Raw genomic sequence first — 21,312 nt, 5'->3', positions numbered from 1 at the left:
TTTATTAGATGCTGGGACTTTAGTGACTTAAAAAACTGAGTCCCTGTCTTCACGAGTCTCATGTCTCCAATGAAAACAGCTAAGCAGTTAGGCAAACCATGTAAATACTGTAGTGTTGTGGTATTTAATGTCAAAGATTATGTTTGAGGGGCTTCCTGCTTATGGAGAGGGCTTGGGGGGTCTACCAAGGGTGGTTTCATCAGAATAATGAAGGGTGTTTGGCTGAGATGATTAGGTAGTGGGAGAAAGGGGAAAACTGTAGGCCGAAGGCCAACATGGGCACGTGTCCAAGGGTGGGAGAGTTAGGGCAAGTTCATGGAACTGAAAGTGGCCATGGGTAGAGAGCTAAGGTTCACCATTGGAGAGGGAAACGAGAACTCCATGGTGAAAGCCTCCTCCAAACCATCCTAAGTGTGCTGACCTCTTCCTAGAGACAGGAGGGAGCTATTAGGAATCATAATGAGGGATATGACATTACATGATAGCAAGGGCAGTTACTTAAAGGGCCAGGCAGGAGTAGGTTGAAGACTTTGGCCACGGGCAGAGAGATTATGTAGGATGAGATTGGCATCGTCTAGGCAAGAGAGTGGTAATAAGCGTGAGCTCAGATAGTTGCAGCAGGGGTGGACAGAAGTGCCTGAGAAGCCGGTAGGGAGCTGGAGAAGTGTGGCTGATACGCAGTGAGAAATGAGAGAAAACCTACGCGCATGCCTGATTTCACTTTTCTTGAGTCATTGAGTGATGGTGGAGTTGGAAATAGAAATGGAGGTGAAGGGGGATTCATTGTTAAGATAATGAAGAGTTTTGGTATTATAACAGCAAGACTTCAGCCATTTGGATGTGGAGATGTCGACAAAGGAAGGGGTTGGCTATTCTGGACTCATCAGCATATAAATGATTGTCTAGAGCCCTGGAAATAGGAAATTTTACACAACGAGACTATAGAAAGAGACAAGACATCAGCCCTTCCAAGGCAAGTTAAGACTAGACACAGAGTCAGGGGTTGAAAAGGCATGGGGGTGGGGGGAAGAACACAAAAGGGTAGAAACACTTACTGTAAGAGATGCTGTGGATGGTAATGAAAGAGGTTGCCAGCTTTAAATACTGCCCAGAAGCCCCCTGAGAGGGATGAGATAGGCCTTTGAATGCAGTGGCATGGCGACCCCTGGTTGTCAAAGGTGGGCAGATTTGGTGTGGGTGGAATGATGGAGGCAGGCAGGTAACAGTGCCGGACTGAGGAGTGCATCGAGGGAGGCAGAGGTAGCATGTGTGGGTGGCTCTAGGACAAAGGGGGGTTAAGCTGATAGCAGTCAGAGTGGTGGGGGTTGGGCACGATCGGAGGATAGTGGACAGGGAAGCCCAGGATGGGCCAGCAGTAGGAGGATGACTGTTCCAGAGGCTTGAATGTAGACCAAACAAGAAACAAGGGAACAAAAGAGAGGTGTTGGAAAGTCAAAGAGCCATTCTGGTGGGAGGAAGTGGACTGGAGAACATACCAGTAGATTTGAACTGAACGAATGAGAAGCTGCCCCTTTCATGATGCAAAGCCTGGAATGTTCCTGGGGCACCCTAATTCAGTGTGTTAGACTTAAGTCTGTTGGCGCATCTGCAACAGTGTTCCTGACACTGGGTCTTTGATAAAAAACACAAATGGGAAAGCCCACAAAGTCCACAATAAAGTGCCAACATCTGTTGAGGGCTTTCTCACTGGGTTATCCCGTGGCACAAATAGTAAGGCTCGTGAGTGGTGTGGAGGAAATAAGACCAAGAAGCACAACTCATCATTAGGCCCCACCTCCTAACAGCCGATTGGCGTGGGGAGGGCACATTCAGATCGTTGTAATACCTAAGTTAGAACATCATAATCTATGATGTGCCTAACTGCTCTCCTCCCCATAACACCCTCATGCAGCCCGCTGGATCTGTGATCTAAACAGCTACTGTTCAACCCTTACCCGTATGTCATCATGAGAGACGCTTCCAGATGTGATCTGACTCAGCAACCTTGCCTGCTGGGTATTGTGACCAACGCTAACAAAGAAGCTGACATTCGGAGACATCAGGTCACTTATGCACGATCCTATAACCAGGAAGTAAATGACAGGTGTCTGCCTAGGCTTGGTCTGCCTGAAGAATGTAGGCTCTACGCTCTGCTCTTCTCAGCCCGCGAGCTTCTTGAGGACAAGGAGTGCTTTATTGACATCGTGGGCTCAGGGCTTGATGCTCGCGCTGCCTTCTGTTTCTTTGTTTTTGTTTTGCTTGAGGTACGATCTCACTAAAAATTTGAAGAACTCACTGATGTCAGAGCTGGGAAGCAAGCTTAGTCCTCACCCAGTGTTGTTGAAGGACCCTCATGCTGCAGCTCTCCTGGTCGGTAAACTGAGAATCCCTTCTGTTCTTGGTGGCAGTTGAGAAGGTTTAAAAAGAAAGGAACCCAGATTTTGGTCTGAATACGTTTTGGCAGTAGAGGGGTTGGAGAGTTAGGGAACTTTAAACAAGCCTGGATCATGGCTTTTAATTATTATTATTTTAATTTTGGTAATTTGTCAATAAGAGTACCCCTTAGTGGTACTAACACATCTTCATTGTTACAGAATAATCACTGGCATCCATCTCCAGGACTCCGATCATCCTGTAGAACTGAAACTGTGTACAGTAAACCCTACATCCATATCCCTTCCATTTCCAACCCCTTGAGCACTGACAGTTGATTTTTCTTATGCCCTGGACTCCTCAGAAAGGCGAACACCTCTGAACACATCCTCAGAATGATGTCTGTGTGAAGTGGGGATATAGCAGAATACTATAATGCTTGCCTAGTATACGTGAGGTCCTAGGCTCAATCCCAAGTAATGTTAGAGACAAAAAGAAAGAAAGAAAGAAAGAAAGAAAGAAAGAAAGAAAGAAAGAAAGAAAGAAAGAGAAAACAATGCCTATGAATGTATAAAGTAAAATATATAAGACTTTAATAAAAACCTAAATTATAGGTGTCAAATACTTTTTGAAAAATCATTTGTGGGCTGGGTGAAATAGCAAACATCATTGATCCCTGCATGCAGGAGCTGAAGCAGGATTGCTAGTCCAAGGCCATCCTAGGATTTTATATATGTATAATGAGTTTGGAGGCTAGCCTGGGCTACATAATGAGTTTGAGGCAAGGCTGGACAAGATAGCAAGACCTTATCTGGAAAAAAACATGTTTAATACAATAACATTTGTTATTCATTGTTATCCTATGAACTAACAAGACATGGTTTTACATAACTGTCATATTTTTGTAGGTGTGGCATTCATAAATAATATTTCCAGTGTGCCATGAAAATAGCTATCCATGACAAAGGTGCACCAGGCACCATGAATCCACTGTTTGCTGCTGGCATCCCTAGTCCAAAGAACTGCAAATTTTCTCAGTGAAAATCAAGATGCCCTATTTCAAGTTCACCCACATCCTGAATTGTAGCCCTGACAGTTGGGGAGTTTCACAGGCTTCTGCCTCAGAAGGCTTGCTGAGACTTGAGTTTGCCCTGCCTGCAGGGGCAGAGCAGAAGGTGGGGGGCGCACACCGATGAGCAGGCTGTGGCAAATGGAGCCCTCCTCATGCCCAGCATCACGGGAGACCAGCCAACAGGAAAAGTGCCCCATTCCTCCCCGGAGGCAGCCAGCCTGCTGTCTGAGAGGGGTGGGGCCAGTGCCCTCTAGAAGTGTGCCTTCTGGCAGCTCCTCCGCCCCCTCCCACCCCCTTGTCCAGAGGCCTCAGGCAGAAGGGAGCCATATGGCCCTTTGTGGACACATTTTCCCTGGGTACAGTATCTTCCTGGTGTGAATGTGGACCAAGTGCCCCAGAGTCAGCTGCCCCTCCCCTCCCCCCACCAGCCTGGGGAGAATCAAGTTGTTGTTGGGGGGAAGCGGCAAGCTCACAGAATCGGGGAGCCCTTTGGAGTCAGGGTGAGTGAGAAGTGTCTCGGTAGCACCCACACCCACGCCCACACAGAAAACAGTTGAAGTGAAGTCAAATGTCTCAAAGTCAGATCCTTTTTAGTATGAATTTGCTGTGTCTCATTCCGAGCACTAATTCCAATTTAATTGCAAGTGGCCTGAAGCCTCTTCAATAGGAGTAACAAATGGTTTGATTTTGTAAACTTCATCAGACTGCATTTTAAATGCGACACAGTAGCCCAACTCGAATGCCAATGAAGCGCTGGAGTAGCTCTCTGTTTACTAATTATCCGTTTTTACTCCAAGCCACGCTGGCTGGCTTGTCTGATTAAATCGGATTTGTGGGATAGAGAGCAGCTAGCTGAGTTTTCTCTATAGTAAACGAGATTGAAACTATGGGCCGCCTGGCTGCACACTGTAAATTATATTTCCTTTTAAAGGGGACGTGTCTCTTTTATTTCACCGTTACCCCCTTGCATATTAAACTTTTACAGCTCAGACATGGACCCAGCAGCTTCTCGAGGCGGCCTCTGATTCTCTCCCCGAGTAGCCCCACTTGCGTCTGAGATGAGAGGAAAATGGTGGGTGCTACAGCCTGTGGTTCCTCCACCCTGCACCCGCTTTCCTTTTACTCCCTTTCTTTCTCCCCTTTATACTAGCCTTGAATTTTTTCTATTATTTTTTTTTCTTTCGTTGTTTTCAAAGGAATTTTCAAATTTCCTTGAGATGATATAGATTCTTAGAAGTTGTACTGATTTAGCTGGGAGGGTTCCACAAGAAGATGCTCCAACACAGTGATATCAGTAGTGGTCGCAGTGAGCTGGCGGGGGGCAGAGGTTGGCCCTACATTCGGTTACCAAGGGTTCAATGGCAATGGGGGAGATTTTTTTAAAATGTGAATGTGTTATTTCAGTCCATGCTGCAATGACCGACATCCTTCACTCCGAACAAAGTGAAGTAAGGATCATGGGGCCTCTAAGACCTGTGGTCCAGCAGATCAGGACATACTGCAGTTACAGGTGGGCTGGGTGTGGTAAAGGTTCTGCCCCCCGACTGGCTGGTTCTAGGGTCTGCCTCCCCAAGTACTCTGCTGCCTATTTCTTTCTGCCTCTGTTTTGAAGGCAGCAAATCAGTGTCTGTCTCTGGTTCTTCCGGGCACACATATATGTACACGCGCACACACTCCACACACGCTCACACCCCCACAAACACACATACACTCCACACACACAGAGACACACTCCACGAGCTACACACACGAAAAAATAAAAGAAAATTGACAGAGAGAGAGAGAGAGAGAGAGAGAGAGAGAGAGAGAGAGAGAGAGGAGGCACGTGCTCGTGCACCACAAGAAATAAACGCCGGGCATGTTGAGTGGGGTGTAATCAGACTATACTTAAACTCTGCCATTTCTGAGACTTTTGTCCTGAGTTTCATCCATTCTGCCCTCACTCTTGGTGTCTGTCTTTGTGCCTGGCGCTTTTTATGTGTTAATTTGCTTTTGAATGTCCTGCAGCATCAACACACAGATTTTTCCCTTTCGGCCCATTGTGTACAGTACACGAAGCCTCGCGGTGTCTCTGATAGCCTGGTTACCGTGGGAATGAATGGCCTGCCATGCTCTCGAGCCTACAGTCCTCTTTTTAATTGTTGACAGTAAAAAGCATTTAAATGCTGCTTAATTTGTAATCATCTTCTGGGGAGAAGGAAAGGAACCATTAAAATGTCAGTAAAATAAATACATCTTCTCATTCTGTTTTTTTTTTTTTTTTTTTTTTTTTTTTTTTTTTTTTTTTTTTTTTTTTTTTTTTTTTTTTTTTTTTTTTTTTGGTTTTGCTTTGTTTATTTACAGGGGATTTTTTTTCTCCCCCCGCCAGTGTTTGTCAAATGTTGCAAATGCTCTCAACTAATCAGTTTTTTACTCATTTCTAGTTCCCATCTCCCCTGCTCCCTGTCCTCCACTCTGTCTCCCTGGGGCCTTCTTTTGTCTCTTTCCTGTACCCCTGTCTCCTTCTGTTTGGTTTTTGTGCCCAAGTATAATTTTCCCCCAAAAGATGCCACTTCTGGACCCCATCCCCTTCTGAAGGACTCAGGTGATGACTGTGGGTACCAGAGAAATGGCATCCATGGAAAATGTCCTGTGTGCACGGAAGTTAGTCCCATCGTTAACTGGAAGCGTGATGCTCTTTGCCAAGCTCTGAATGCAGGGGCTCTGATGTGCACTAGGACCTGGCTGAGAACACGAGGCCACTGTCTTCAGAGGGGCCCACTCACCCTGTCCTCTATGTAGTCCCTGTGTGCTTTGCTATCATCCTGATGTGGGGATGTGGGACTTTCTGTCCCTGCTTTGCTGTATTCTCACCCAATCAGCCAAGCCCTTGCCTAACTCAGAAAGGACTAACGTGGAGAGATCCTGGGGTTTACCGCATGCATGGCCAGTCCTAGCTCATTAGGTCTCTGGGAGTGGTTCCATTAAGGTCTTGCTTCTTTCTCTTGCTAAGAACTCCTATCTCACAGGGTCCTTGGGGATGCTTAAGACCCGGATTGTCACCTAGCGGTACCTAGTCAATGTCAGGTCCTTTCTCTGCCATGCCTGTGACTGTGTCAGACTGTGACAATGATTCCCATTGAAGTCTACTGATTCTCCCTAAGTAAAAGGCTGTTGTGTCCATTTTGGAAGGAAAACAAAATCACTCAGAAGCACTCAACACTGTCCTTCCTGAGCCTAGAACACTGGATATTAGAGATGGAAAAATTCTTCAAAGATACTTCTTTTTTCCCCTCATTTTCTCATTTCCCTGGCATCTAGCCAGGAGTGCACAGTGTGTCCTTGAGCCAGGCAGGCCCTCTAGCCAAGGCTCTACTGCTCTCTGTTCTGTCCAGCCTCTTAGACGGGCCGTCTCCTATGACGGTCACTGGAGGGGTGGGGCAAGATGACAAAGACTGATGTAAATGCCCCGGTCCTGCCTGTCCCATGCCATCCTGACGCCTCACCATACACTTCTGAAGCTTTTCTTCCCCGAAGCCCCCCAAGATCACATGAACTGAACTCCCAATTTTCTTCCAGTCCCCAGGCAGCCTTGCAGAGAGTAACACTGGAGGTCACAGACCCGAAGATAGATCAGCGAGGGAGATGAACTTAGGGAGATGAACTGAGTTACCCTAGGTGCGGGCTGTAAGGACCCTCAGGTTCAGAAAACTCAGAGTTGGCAGTGTCTCTCACCTTGAAGTTTTACTCGAGTGGAACAAGTCCAGTAGAGAAACAAAAAGATGGCTTTTCCTCTAGGTCCTGAGAGAAGTTGGCATGCCATCCACCAGCGCCAGGCTCCACGCCTTCCTTCAGACTGACTAGGTCATCGAGGCACCTCCCTGACAGAACGAAGTCCCCTAGAGGCCTTTGCTTCCCACCCACAGGGCTGGGCCAGAGTCAGGCTAGGTGAGGCTCCTGTGGATGCCTGTTCTTCCTTCCAGGACTGTTGAAGTTGGTCCAGTTTTTCAATCGTGGGCCAATTAGTTTCACAAATGGGGGCCCCCGTGGTGCCAGGGCACATTTGTTCCAGGCCTGCACACTGGCCAGGCCCCATTGTCCTGCTTCTCACCCCCGTGTGGGCCCATTGTCCCCATCTCCAGCAGGCCCTGCTTACTGTTGATTTATACGGGCAGGCGTCCTGCGGGCTCCAGGCTTCCCTGCCACAGCTGGCTGAGGTGCTAAGGCCTTGGACTCCCTGACCTTTGCCCCAGTCCTGCTGTCATTTTGAAAGTTACAGACCAGAGGACTGCATACTTCTCCGGATTTACTTTTCCATCCTGATCCCCCTTTCCATACCCCCCTTCCCACTTCCCCTCTGGCTCCCCCCTGCTCTGACTGTAGAGGTTTTAAGTTCATTTTGGAATGTCTGAAAGGGTCCAACAAGTAGCCTGGGAAGCCAAGAGGACAGGGGCCGCTGGAGCAGGTGGAGAGAACACAAGAGGCAACCCCTCCTTGATGAGGCTGCTGCTTCTCTGGACGTGCATTCTGGTCCTCAAGTTCATGAGTTCCGAGTCTTATGTACAATTGGGAGATACAGAGTAATCCACAGGGAACCAAAACGTGTGATGTCATTTTCCCTTGGCACCTTATTTGTCAGGGTCCCTGTACCCCAGGAAAGGGGACTTGGCGTATGTGAAGTGGGCTGACAGCAATGGTCCCATTGTCCCCCTTTATTCTCTCTTATAAACCAACACGCTTCATGCTTCCCTTACTCCCCCACCTCCAGTTTCTTTTTCACCCTTTTCCTGTGGTCTCCTCCCACATTTTCTGCCCCTCTTGGGTAGGTTTGTTGGAGTGATTGACAAAATTAGTAAATCCATTCATGTTACTTTTATTGTGCAGGTCTCAATAAATCCCGAGTGTCCGGGGCACACCTTAATGAGCTAGTGAGCTGACAAATTTGTTTACTGTAGCTGGAGGTGCTGGGTAATGAAATGCGCTTGTGTCTGGGCTCACTGCTAAACAAATACACGGTTTCCGGGAGGAAGGCAGCCGGCTCTGCTAGCTGCCACAGCCTGGCCAAGCAGCCGCATTCCCCAAGAGGCTGACACTGGGGTGTGTGCTTGTGTTTTGAAAAACGCAGCCACTCACCCATCCGCTGCTTAGTTTTAAAACAAATTTCAATCTGTCGTCTGAACCCTCTCCCCTTTTATGTTATTCATTGAAGAATTTCTATTCCTTTGACAGTACCAAACCCTAACATCCCTTCTTCCTGTCGTAGACATAATAGAGGGTTAGAGAAAAGTAGAGGTACCTCCCAGGGTTCTAAGATTGTAAGAAGAAAAGTAGGAAGAGGGAGGAAGGACTGGAGGAGACTGAAGATTGACAGGGTCGAAAGGGACAAGAAGACTAGAGGCTAAGGTTTGGGCTTCCTGGGTAGGTTGGAGAAAATATGGCCAGCGGTAAGTGATGTGTAAGATACGAATATCCTTGCTAATTTAGTTTGATGCTAATTTGGCTGGAGGCAACACTTTTGAGGTGTTACCAAGTGGGCAGTCACAGGCAGAAAGTGGTTGAGTGGGACTTATCGATGCTTCGGTGGCAGATGACGTTACCGAAGGGTCAAGCCGACTGAGAAGTGCTGCAGCTGGGTGAACTGGGTTCTTATGGCAGAGGGTCCTGTCACTCAACATCCAAAGAGAAATCGGAGATGTGAATGGGCAGCTTGTGGTCCTTCCTCCAGTGGAGCAAAGAGAAGTTCAGCAGATGTGAGGGTCTGGGCATTTGTTTCCCTTCTGTCTGCCTCCTGCATCCACACCCCTGGGTCCTTTTCAGGTCTCTTAAGATGCAGACAGAACCTCCTGCCTTTGGTGTGAGTCAGCTGTGCTGCCTGTGTCTGTCTCTGGTGCAGTGGGTGATGCATCTCTGTGTCTCCTTCAACAACAACCTGGAGGCACATATGTGGAAGGAGAAGGCTGGGGGAAGGAAGGTAGAGGTTTAACTGATGACTCTGGCGTCTCATGAAAGATAATCCCCAGGGGTCAGAGGCAGCGGTAGAACCTCCTTGCAGAGTTAGAAGAAGAGAATGGAGATACAAGTGCTTCCAGTTTAAATGAGGTTTTTTTTNTTTTTTTTTTTTTTTTTTTTTTTTTTTTTTACTTATTCCCAATTTGATATTCGTTCCCATCCGGGGAAGCAGCTGCTCTAGGTAGCAGGAGAGATGGCTCTTCTTTGCTGAGTGGGATTGGACACCAGAAACCCATCTGTGTTCACACACACACACACACACACCACACACACACACACACACCACTACACTACATGTACACCCCACATGGAACAGTCCTAGCCTGCTTACCAAAAGAAATGGAAGTATATTTAGCTTCCTCTGCTCCTTTGATTAAGAAACCGCTTGTCTAGGGAGATAATAAGAGCCTTGCCCCAAGAAAGCGTAGCACCTGAGCGCCTTCGCCAGCTGCGTGCCCCTCCGATCATGTGCCTTCCTTTCCATTCAAGAGCTAATTGGCATGGAAATGGCACAGGTGTAAACACAAGGCTTTTGTGTCTCCTGATTTCAGACCCCATCGTCACCTGGACAAGATAAAGGCCTGAGACCTGTGCCATCCCTCCTGCCTCCTGTTCCACCCCAGCCTGGCTTTCTCCCAATTTTTGCTAAAGTTATACTTGTTTTTAAATCAGGAACCTGGAAGTTGTGCCTGCGTTGTAGCCCAGACTGGTTGTGCTGCTCTTGGGGGACATGGTACGGCTCACTCTCTCCCGTGATAGTGGCTTGGCGTAGTGCCATGCTACTGCGGGCAGCATCCTGGGTTCCTCTCAGAGAAAGCCAAGAGTTTCAAGTTCTTCAGAAAAGAATTTCAGGAGAGGTCGGTATGAAGCAGAGCTGGGGGTTTTTGAAGAAAAGGTTTTTAACATAAATTTAAGTCTGAGTGTTAATGGAATGAGACATGCTTCAGGAAAGGGACCTGCTACCCACGTATGGACGTGAGCGTCTCAAGAGGGAATTAAGTTAGATGTTTTCATGGGAGCCAGTATGTGATTTTGGTGTCTCCTGAGGTTATGTCTCAAAGGGTTGATAACGGCAGTGCCCCACAAATGAGATCACAGGGTGATTTCCGAGGTGCACTGGACAGGATTACAATCTGGTAAGATGAAACCGTTGAGTCATTAAAGCTTCACCAGGGAGTTTGGACATGTCTTTCGCTGTAAATGGAGTTTCTAATTTTGCTTGAGAGGCTCCTAGAAAAATGCTGGTTTGTAGTTGGGAAAGGAAAAAAAAAATGTCATGGCTGGTCATAAACACTTAAGACATGTCACAGAGAAGGAATATTGACACCATTCACAGCAAATGGTGCCGGAATTCTTTCTTTAGAAAAAAATGTATGTTTGTCTGCATGTGTGTCAGTCCATCATGTGTGTGCCTACTGCCTGTGGAGGCTGGAGAAGGCTGTCGGTTCCACTGGAACTGGAGGTATGGGTGGTTGGATCCACCAGATGGCTGCTGAGAACCAAATCTGGGTCCTCTGCAAGATCAACAAGAGCTCCCAACCACAGTACTGTCTTTTCAACCTCTGTGTTAGAACTATATTGATTCTTAGCCAGCGAGATTTTAGCTAGATACGTGAGTTGAGGGGCTCCTGTCTCTTCCCGTGTCCCCTAATTTTCCCCTCCTTTTCTGCCCCAGTAGGATTTATGCACACAGGTCCCAGGTATTCGCTGGGAGCCTACCCATGTTGCCTCAACCCACAATCTAAATTTATCCTTACCATCCCTCTTTCTAGTTCAGATCCCCTTTGGGCAAGTACTTATGGAGTCTAGACTAAGCCACATCTCCTCATTCTCCAGAAATATGGGGGAAGGGGTTGTTGGGTCGTTTTTATGGCGAAGTAATTCTCTTTAAACCAAGGCTAAGTTTCTAATCTTAAGATTCCCAAGTTGGTAGAAAACAATGCATTTGTGGCATAAACTTGACAGTGTCTGTCAGTTGTCTCGTGGCAACACTAGGAAGTGAATGTTGGAAGCACAGGTTGGTGATGTGGGTTCTCCCTTTGTATGCTGTGAATATGTTTTATTACTGTTAGTTAATAAAGAAGCTGCTTTGGCCTATAGCAGGGCAGAATAGAGCTAAATGGGAAAACTAAACTGAATGCAGGGAGAAAGAAGGCAGAGTCGGGCAGATGCCATGTAGCCGCCAAAAAAGGAAGACACTGGAACTTTACCGGTAGGCCACAGCCTCATAGTGATATATAATTAGTAGAAATGGGTTAGTTTAAGATATAAGAGCTAGCTAGGAATATGCCTGAGCCATTGGCAAAATAGTGTTGTAATTAATATAGTTTCTGTGTGATTATTCGGGTCTCGGCAGCTGGAAAATGAAGGTGCAGTCTCTGCTTACAGATTGGTTATGAAGTTTGTGTCTTCAATGCAGAGGCTCAGGGCCAAGACTGTGTTGCTCAGCTTTCTGTGACTGTATCGAACAACAGGTAACGAACCTGTGGGTCGGAAAGATTTAGTCCATTTTATAGTTTTGAAAGCTGTCGCTCACGGCCCTTATTATCCTTGGGCCTGTGATGAGGCAACATACCCTGGCATGGAGCATGAGAAGGACCAGAGCTTTCTCATCTCTACCTGGACAGGAAGTCAGAGAGACAACAGGAAAGATGGAAGTCCACCCCTCACTTTCAAGGGCATTCTGTAGTGACCGGAAGACCTCCTTCTGAGACTTTCCACTTCTGCCCAGGTTGGGCAGTAAGCCTTGGCCCATGTCACAGGAGAACATTTCTGATCCAGTCTCTGGCTACAGCAAGGGTAGTAGTTGCTCACCCCAGGATCATAAAGCTGAGAAAAGCCACCCTTCCAGACCAGAAGTATAGGGTCTTTGTGCTATTTTACAATATGGTAAAATGGTCAGAGGTCTTGCTTCTGAGAAGTAAAGCCCAGACAGTGGTGTAGTATGGCAGACGTGGTAGGGGGCATCTTAGTGATGAAACTCCATGACCAAAAGCGACTTAGGGAGGAAATGGGTTATTTTCCTCACAATTCCATATAATAGCTCATTATCAAAAGCAGGAAGAGGAGGAACTCAAACAGGGCAGGAACCTGATGCAGAGGCCATGGAGGGGTGCTGCTTACTGACTCGCCCCCATGGCTTGTTCAGCCTGCTTTCTTACAGCACCCAGGACCACCAGCCCACGGGTGGCCCCACCCACAATGGGCTGCCTTTGCCCTCATATCTATCACAGTTTAAGAAAATGTTCTACAGTCTTGCCTGCAGTTCTATCTTGTGACAAGTTAATATAAAACTATCCTGCCCAGGGCCCCAGTGAGTTTGGCACCTGTGTGTCACCTGGCATTAGTGGTTGCTATGGAGATAGGGTAGGACTGTCTTTTGGTAGTGGCCTTGTTTATGGACTCAGTTCTGAGATCTCACCAACCCAAGCTGTCTATCTCTGTACCATGACCTATTGACCCCCCCCTCCCGTGCGTGCATCTGTTTTTGTCATCATCCCAAAGTCCCTCAGTATTGTCACCGCAGCATACAGTTATCTAGGGCCTACTGGCATGAGCCCTGTGCTGTGTGTCGGGGGAGATAAAGATGACTACTCTGGTTCCTGCTTTGGCAGCTTAGTCTCATAGGCAGGACCGAACGTCAAAAGTAAACGCAATAAAGGGTTTCATGTGTTGTAACAATGAGTGCTCAGAGGAAGATGTTGTCCTTGGCACCAAGTCTAAAATAGTACAAGTCATCCAAGATACCATTGCTAGGGTCAGCTTCCTAGAAGAGGCAACCTAGAGTCAATAAAGCAACGTATGCTTGTCCCTGTGCAGGGCTTCCATGAGTCACCATCCAGGTTGTTCGCGGCACAAGGCGTCCAGCTGAGGAAGAGGTGGAGATTAAAATCTAGCTCTCTCTTACTAGCCAACAATGAGATCTGTTGTCCACCCAGAGGGAGGAGACGGGCTTTTCAAGTTTAGAAAAAGGCATCATTTGGGCTGGCATTAGCTCTACAACTAAACCACTCTGTGAAGAGTTCTCAAGTTGGTATCTCATTTGTTGTTCTTGGCAACCACAGCAATATGGAAAAGGATGGGAAACACTCCAATCCAGGGAAGTTAAGGGGCTTGCGTGGGATCCCAAGGTAATGGAAGTGGCAGGACCAGAATCCCTGCTCCTTTTCTTCTCTCCATCTCACTGCCCGTGACTTCTGAAGACTGTCTCCAGGCAGTCAGAGTCTACCTCCTCCCTGATGGGACTGCCTCTGCTACTGATGGTCGCCTCGGTGGAGGGCAGAACTCAGGCATTGCAGAGAGCAGAGTGTGCTAATGCGGCGGGTCCCTTGCCCTGCCACGCGTCTCACCGCAGCTAATGAATTGCTAATACAATTTTCTAGATAATTTTATTTCCATAGCCCCACATTTTAATGTGTTTCCAAAAGCTAGCATTTATTTGCTTAATCTCCCAGTGTAATAGAATCGGCCCTGACTCATCATACGTGCAAACAATCAGCTAGGCAGAAACGACAGCAAATTGTTTAATAACTCACATCTAGTCTTTAGATTTTTAACTTGGCATGCACCAGTAGTTTTTCTTGTGTCTCATTCGCTCTTCAGCCTTTTTCTGATTTTCTTTTTCTTTCCTTCTTTTTTTTTGAAGTCCTTTTCTTTGACTGCGAATGTTGGTTTTCAAGCAGAAGAGTGGGAAAAGTAGACACAAACCCTCTAAACCGTCTTCTTGCCCTGAGTCTTGGTTGGTGGTTAAGTGGCCAAGGAGGGAGCTTACTTACGCTTGTGTGAGAGCCTAGGAAGGAGAGAGAGAGAGACAACTGGGGTCATAATAATATTTCTTCTTAACTAATAATCATGGAACCTTAAGCCTGTCAATGGTGTGCAGAGATGGCCATTTGGAATTTTTTCACGGGTGCTGCTTTTCCCGACCAGACCACAGTTCCAATCAGGGTGCTCTCTTCCTGTCCACAAAGCCTTGGACATCATCTGGTCTTCACCTTTCTGGAGCAACACAAAGGCTATTAATCTCTCCTTGCTTCTAGCCACCTGGAACCCTCCACACCTTTGCCACCTACAGAGGCCCTGCCCATCAGGCTGTTGGACACTTGTACCTGTCTTTGGGCCCTTTGAGTTGCTGTAACATATGATTGTAGAGTGGAGGATTTATATCTAGAAAATAATGTCTCACAGACCTGAAGGCTGGGCAGTCTGAAATAGGGATCCCAGCATGGCTGGGTTCCCAGAAGGCCCCTCTTCCTAGTTGCAGACTGCAGACTTCTGTGTCCTGTGTTCTGACTGTGAGAAGGGACCCTCTTTATAAGGACAGTAATAGTGTTGAAGAGGGTACCACTTCTGTAATCAGACTTGGTGAAGCCCCACCTGCTGATACCCCCACTTAGAGGACAATGATTTTAACATACTCACTTTGGGACTGGGAGAGGGGACACACATATCTAGACCTTTGGCCTCCTCCAGTCCTTCTATGGCCCCGTTTTTGCCTAGGATGGCATCCGGGCTGACCCTCCTGGTACATCTGGTCCTCTGTGATCTGACCTCCCTGGTTTTGAAGACTTCTCTCCATCCTCTATGCTACCTGCTCTGAAATCCGTCTGTGGTGTTTCTTTAGCCAGGGATGGGTGCCCCGTTTCCTACCTTGGCTTCTCAGATAGCATTCCGTTTCTCAGAGCAGAACTCACAGTCTCCCCTGAGGCTCTCGTGGATTCACCCTGAACTTGTCCGTGCTCTGGGTGGTCTTTCTGGACCAGTGCCCTCCACCCCTAGGCCTGGTACCCAGATTCCCTGCCTCATCCCAGCCTGTTCGTGATCACCAGGGAATGAGACAGGAGAATGGACACAGGTGGAGGTGACCCAGTAGAGCAGCTTCAAAGCATCTTAAGGACAGCAAGGGGACCGAATGCCCCAGGAAACTCAGTCTACTCTGCTAGGTAGCACCTTTTGGGGTATCCTCCTGGGGTACCATTCATTCACCTCCCATCCTGGGGATATAAGAACAAGACGTTTTGACTGGTAAAAGGCATGGCTGTTTAGGAAGCCTGCTCTCTCAGGCTGATTTAAGGCAGCTGTTTGAACACCTGGCTTCATTGGGGCTTTCTGTGGGGTAGAGTTCAGGGTAAAGAGGGTGCAGGTGCTGGGAACCCTCAGCTTGAAGAAGCTCGGACGGCTGTGCTGTGTGTTAGAATGTGTTGTGGACGGCCTCTGTTTGCTTACCAGGCTTGACAGGGCACTGAGGGACACAGTGTCACTGCTCCCAGTGGCTTGAAGGACACAGTGTCAGTGCTCACAGTGGCTTCTGCCCAAGCAAACTGTTTCTTTCAGCGCATTGTCCTCCATCCCATGGGGCTGAGGACTTGAGATCTCTCCCAGAGATCTTACTGACTCCTTCCTGTTGGGCTTGGGTTTGGGAGGCTTCCGAGATCTGTGCCTGTGACCAGCTGTCTGTGCTCCCACCATTGCTGGAGTGCTCCTTGCATGCTTGGTGCTTGCTCTTTATTGCCTTGACTGCATCTCTTCTGGGGGAAGCCGAGACCGACAGGTGTCTCTAGTCCAGAGGTAAGATGGCGTTCAGAGGCTAGGGAGGTAGGTCCGTGGGTAAAGTGGTTGATGTGCGAGCATGAGGATCTGCATTTGGATGCCCCTCACCCACATAACAGCTAGGCATGGCTGTGCATGCCTGTAATCCCAACCCAGGCCCATGGCTCTCTGGCCAGTTAGCCTAGCCAAAACTGTTCAATGAAAGACTCTGTCTTCATGAAGTAAGATAGAGAGCCATAGAGGTTGTTCAGTGAGAGATCCTGTCTTGATGAAATAGATGTAGAGCCATCCTGGTGTCAACCTCTGGCCTCCAAACACCACCCCACCCCCATACACCAGGTCTGCTTTTCCAAAAGGTACATCGCAATGCACGCGCGTGCGCGCACACACCACACACACACACACACACAGGACTAGTGCACGCCCACACACTAAAAAATAAAAACAGAGATTTCAATCTGTGATTTCTGGAATCAAACAGACCAAGACATTTCTAGATTCCCGGTTCTGCCTCTTTCTCACTGTGTGACCTTAGGCAAGCTATTTAATCTCTGTTTTTCTCTTCGTGAGAAGGTGGCTATGAATGCTCGCCCTGTAGGGATGAACGTGTTAAATAAGATAGCGGCACAGATAAAGCACCCAGCTAAGATGGCCTTTATTAGCCCTCCATCCATCCTGCTCTCAGAGATTTGGACGACATCTTCTTCCCCCACGCAGCCCTCCTAGTTATTGGGAGATAACTGGATATCTGCATGGCTGCAGATGCCTAGACTTCAGTGTCTGCAAAGAGAGCGCACATGGGTGGGTAATAGTGAGAAGAGAGAGGATGGTGGGCCAGTGGTGACCCCTGCCTTTTATTGCAAACTGAGCCATGTATGGTCCTGAGGAGGCAAGAACCAGCCCTCCAGCTTGCTGTCACCATTTCCAGTCAGGGAGACAGCAAGGCTCTTCATCGTCCCCTCCCTTCCCCTCTCGCCTGCCCCTGGAAGCTTCCTCATATCACCCCGAAGAGCCCACGATTTTCAGGAGTCCAAGTGCTCTGGTACTCTCTCCGTTTTGGACTAGACTGACAGACCTGACCCCCTTTTCTGTTTATGTCCCTCACACAAGGGACAGCATTGTGGGACTGAGCACAGGCAATGCTGCCTGGACATGGGCAGAGAGACAAGCAGATGGGCTTGTGTCAGGACTAATGTCTTGGGGAGATAAAGTCCAAAATGGCAAACAAGGAGCTATGAACTCGGCTGGAAGAAGACTCAAGGAGTCTCAGCTGGAAGGCTATGGATCTGGTGTGGCGTCAGAAAAGGGTTGATGAAGAGAAAATAGCAATCCACCTTTGTGGGGTTGAGTGGGGCACCTGGTCTGCTGGGCCAGCGAATGGTGGGGCAGAATGAATATCTCCTGTGAGTCCCTAGGTTGAAATCCTTTGGCCACTTCCCATTGGTCTTACGATGAAACCCGGAGCTGTGGCATGACTGGTTGGGCTACATGATCTGGCTCTCAGCTCCTCTTCAACCCCCTTCTCGCCCTTCTTCCTGCTTCCACAGTTAGGACTGGTCATTCTACTCCACTTGGTTTTGCCACCCCTGAGTGTTCACAGAGTCCATCCATCCTCTTGAATGTCCTCTTGAACACTGTGTGCCGGGTGGTATTGAAATTAGAGCAGGTCCCAGTATGTGTTCCCATCGTTCCATTTCCAGAACCTCATTTAAAGAAAGCCTTCCTTGTGGAAAGTATCACGATAGTATTTGTGGAATGAAGTGGCTCTCAGGATTCCTGATTTTCAAAATGGGAAAGTGGTTACAAGAGTGTCTGCCAGCCATGGCGACACACACCTTTAATCCCAGCACTCGGGAGGCAGAGGCAGGAGGATCTGAGTCTGAGGTCAGCCTGGTCTACAGAGCGAGTTCCAGGACATCCAGGGCTACACAGAGAAGCCTTGTCTTAAAAACAAAGGAAATAAGGAAGGGAGGGAGGGAAGAGGAAAAGAAAAGGACAGAACAGAAAATGTGGTCTCCAGCTAAGCTCAGGAAATGAATGAATGAATCCCAGCTATGAACTCCATGGAGATTGGCGTGAGTTGGTCTCCTGTGCTTCCCTCCTCAAGAGAGTTATATTAACAACAGTGGTTAGTCCATAGGATCCAGGTCATTGTTGGTTTTCACAGGTTCTACCCATCTTCCCACCGTTGCCTCAAACTCTGTAAATTCCCTGTGATTATAGGCCCCCAGTCACCCACTTTCTCCTGGAGTGGACTCAAAACACTTGCAGAAATGCATTTGACTGTTCCTGTGGGTTTATGCCTTTCTCCACTAATCTTTAGGTCTCATGGAGACTGGACACCACTTAGCTACATTCAGGGTACCCAGTCCACATTGCATGGCCTGGGATGCTCCTGAGTTTGACCTTATGTGTGTGGGGAGGGGGATAGGATTTCTAGTCTGGCCTTGGATCTCCATCTTGCTGACTCTCTCCCGCTGCTGTCTCCCACAGGCACGGACATGGCTGTTTTCTGTCTCCTGTGTGGGAAGCGCTTCCAGGCCCAGAGCGCGCTCCAGCAGCACATGGAGGTCCACGCGGGCGTGCGCAGCTATATCTGCAGCGAATGCAACCGCACCTTTCCCAGCCACACAGCTCTCAAGCGCCACCTTCGCTCACACACAGGTAGGCTGGTCCCAGGGGGTGCGTGGGGACATTTCCAGATCTTCTATCAGGGCTTAACCGCCAAAAATATATGGTGTGTGTTGGGGAGGGAGGTTCTCAGCCTTTCTCTGCTTGAAGTTGTACATAGAAGAGCTCCTATAGAGTGTTTGAATGTTGACAGTTCTCCCAGTCCACCACCCACCGCACACCTGTTTCCAGTCTTTCCATACACAGCGCAGAAAAGAGTCATTAAAAAACAACAACAACAAAAAAAAAAAAACACCATACTCTTGAGTTCTACTCTCAGAAACTTTGGTCCTGGGTGGGCTCTAGATCGCAACACCACTAATAAGGATTCCTAAGGGCTTCTGATGCGATGGGGAGGGGTGTACTAAAGTGAATTTTGAGAATAACTGACCTAACTCGATTACAATCCCACCACTGGCCCAATCCATCCAAGAATAGCACGGAAGTCAGCTCAGGGCTCCAGAGGGCACACTGAAGAACTCATCCTGCCTTCACCACAGAGACAGGAGGCTTCTGCCTTGGCCTTAATGCGGTCTAGGGAAGACAATGAGAGCATTTGAGCAGTGAGCCATGAGATAGCCCTGCTTGGCCAGTTCACACGATGGCGATGGCGTGAAGGATGGGGTATGTGTGAGTCAAGGAGGCGGGGCTACTTGCCTAAGTCCTGGCCTATCCCTGCCACTACTCTCTAGCTTTAGGGGACAGGACACCCAGTGTCAGAGGGCCTTGAAGGAACCCTTGGTCTTTTCCTAGCAGAGGAATCAATGACTTAATTCCTTTCTCTGCCCTAAAGCAAAATGAGATCATCTTGTATGTCCCTTGGTGAAAGAATGCCAGTTTCTGAATTGTATGTCTCTGTGTGTGTATGTTACTGATCTGTTTTTTTTTTGGGGGGGGGGGCGGGGGTGGGAGCTGGGATTAAATCTCTAAGGTTGTAGCAGGGTGCATAAACAGGCCTGCTAGAGAAGGCGTAAATGTCCCGCATGCTTCATAGAGGGCCAGAAGAATTTCTCATTCTTCCGAGCCTCTTCATAACTTACGGATGGAATATGTGCCTGGTCCTTACAGGGGTGGCAGGCTCTGATGAGTAAGGAAGTTTTACTCTCGGGCTGAGCTGGACTGTCTTGCCAGTTGTAGGCATTCTCACCAAGAAACCTTATTTGGCTCTGAGTTCTGGATCCCATCCTAGTCAGAGGAGCACAATGCCGTATCATTACCAAATGTGAATGGCTCACCAGATGCTTAGGACTGCCGAAGGCTGCTCAGTAGAAAGGAGGAGGTCTTAGCGGCCAAGGTCCAGCAAAGAGAAAGGGATGTGTGCTCAAGGACCTTCTCTACAGTGTCCGCAGAGGGATCTCCCAGTAAGATGTAGACACCATCTGCCAATGTCTTCCTCAATCTCCCTCAATAGGTCCCCAAGTTCAGTCTTCTGGAAGATGGTTAGCCTCCATTAGCCACTTCCAGGTATGCCGCTGGGCCAAGTCCCTTGACTTCATGTGCCACGATGATTCGGGCCCTACTGAGTCCACCCAGGATGTAATTTACATTGCCCATGCCACCTTCTCAGAGTTCAGTTAGCCCATGTCAGCCCTGCTCTACCCTGTCAGCCATGCTTCAGATCCCCAGCAAGGACAGGGTTTGGGAGAAACCCTTGCTTATTCTAGAAACACAGACGTGTGTGCCCCTTGCACACGCACATTCAGGCACCCATTGATTTTCACACCAGCTCGGCACAGGCTCTGCACACCCCCGACACAATGCCTCATTAATATTCTGTTGTTCTTGGCCCATTTGCTGCTGGGGCCGGTGTTTAGCATCAGCAGCTGTGTTTGGTGCGTTAGTCCAGCCGTGCTCTTGGCATTGATGGATCCTTGATTCACATGGCTCATCATATAATAAACTCTCAGCTGCACTGAAGGGAGGGGCCAAGAGGAAGGGCTCTGCGGAGCCCAGGGGCTGGGACGGGGGTGGGAAGGATGACACTGGGCTTGGCCGGAGCTGAGAAAGCCACTAGGTAATGACAAACTGGGGAAGAAGGAGGGTCACAGGTGCCTTGGGCAGGCCAGAGGGGCTCTAATTAGTCTCGTTTGTCCTGCACTTAATGTCAAGCTCATTAACACGTCTACAGAGTTAATCAACATACCACAAATTGGATTTTGACTTCTGTCGCCAGTTCTATGTACATTATGGCCAGCCTGGCCTGACGCGATTAGTTCTCAGGGCGAGGGCTGTAGGCTCGGTGGTCACTGAGCTGTGAAACCCGGGTGGGGTGAGGGTGGGTATGTGTCTTTGGTGACTTGTCATTTTTTTTCCTCCCTCTCATTCCCTGAATGCTTTTTATTCTTTCCCTGGGAAGACTCAAGAGAGTTCCTATTTAAACCCATTTAACATGTGATCCACTTCGTAATTAAATTCATAAAAATCTGATCAAACAAGCCCCTCTGCTGTTTGTTAAACTCTTAGGGCCCCCCTCTGGAAGCAAGAAGCACACACAGGCAGTCAGCCAGCCCTCCCTCACTGATGCCCCTCTTCCTGTGCGGAGGTTTGGGGGGGAGGCTGGGTGACTGCCGATGTACGTTTTAATTACCGGCTTCAGCTGAAGTCTCATGTGGCCCTTGCTTTATTTATTTATTTATATCTTAATGAGGATACTGAATCTT

The 21,312-nt window shown here is 48.3% G+C and overlaps 1 protein-coding gene across 2 annotated transcripts in view; it reads left to right on the top strand.

Annotated features, from left to right (window-relative positions):
* The window catches only part of Zbtb16 (zinc finger and BTB domain containing 16), a 181,529-nt gene that overhangs the window by 153,422 nt on the left and 6,795 nt on the right, over positions 1–21,312 (top strand). For both annotated transcript variants that reach the window (XM_050156210.1, XM_050156212.1), the window contains exon 5: positions 18,476–18,646. In XM_050156210.1, the coding sequence (XP_050012167.1) occupies positions 18,476–18,646 (171 nt within the window). The remainder of the gene's footprint in view (positions 1–18,475; positions 18,647–21,312) is intronic.

Source organism: Alexandromys fortis, unplaced genomic scaffold, assembly GCF_014885135.2.
Source record: "Alexandromys fortis isolate MF-2015 unplaced genomic scaffold, M_Fortis_MF-2015_v1.1 scaffold_89, whole genome shotgun sequence".
Classification (NCBI taxonomy): domain Eukaryota; kingdom Metazoa; phylum Chordata; class Mammalia; order Rodentia; family Cricetidae; genus Alexandromys; species Alexandromys fortis.
The sequence above is the reverse complement of the archived record's forward strand: the minus strand, read 5'-3'. Positions and strand labels throughout refer to the sequence as shown.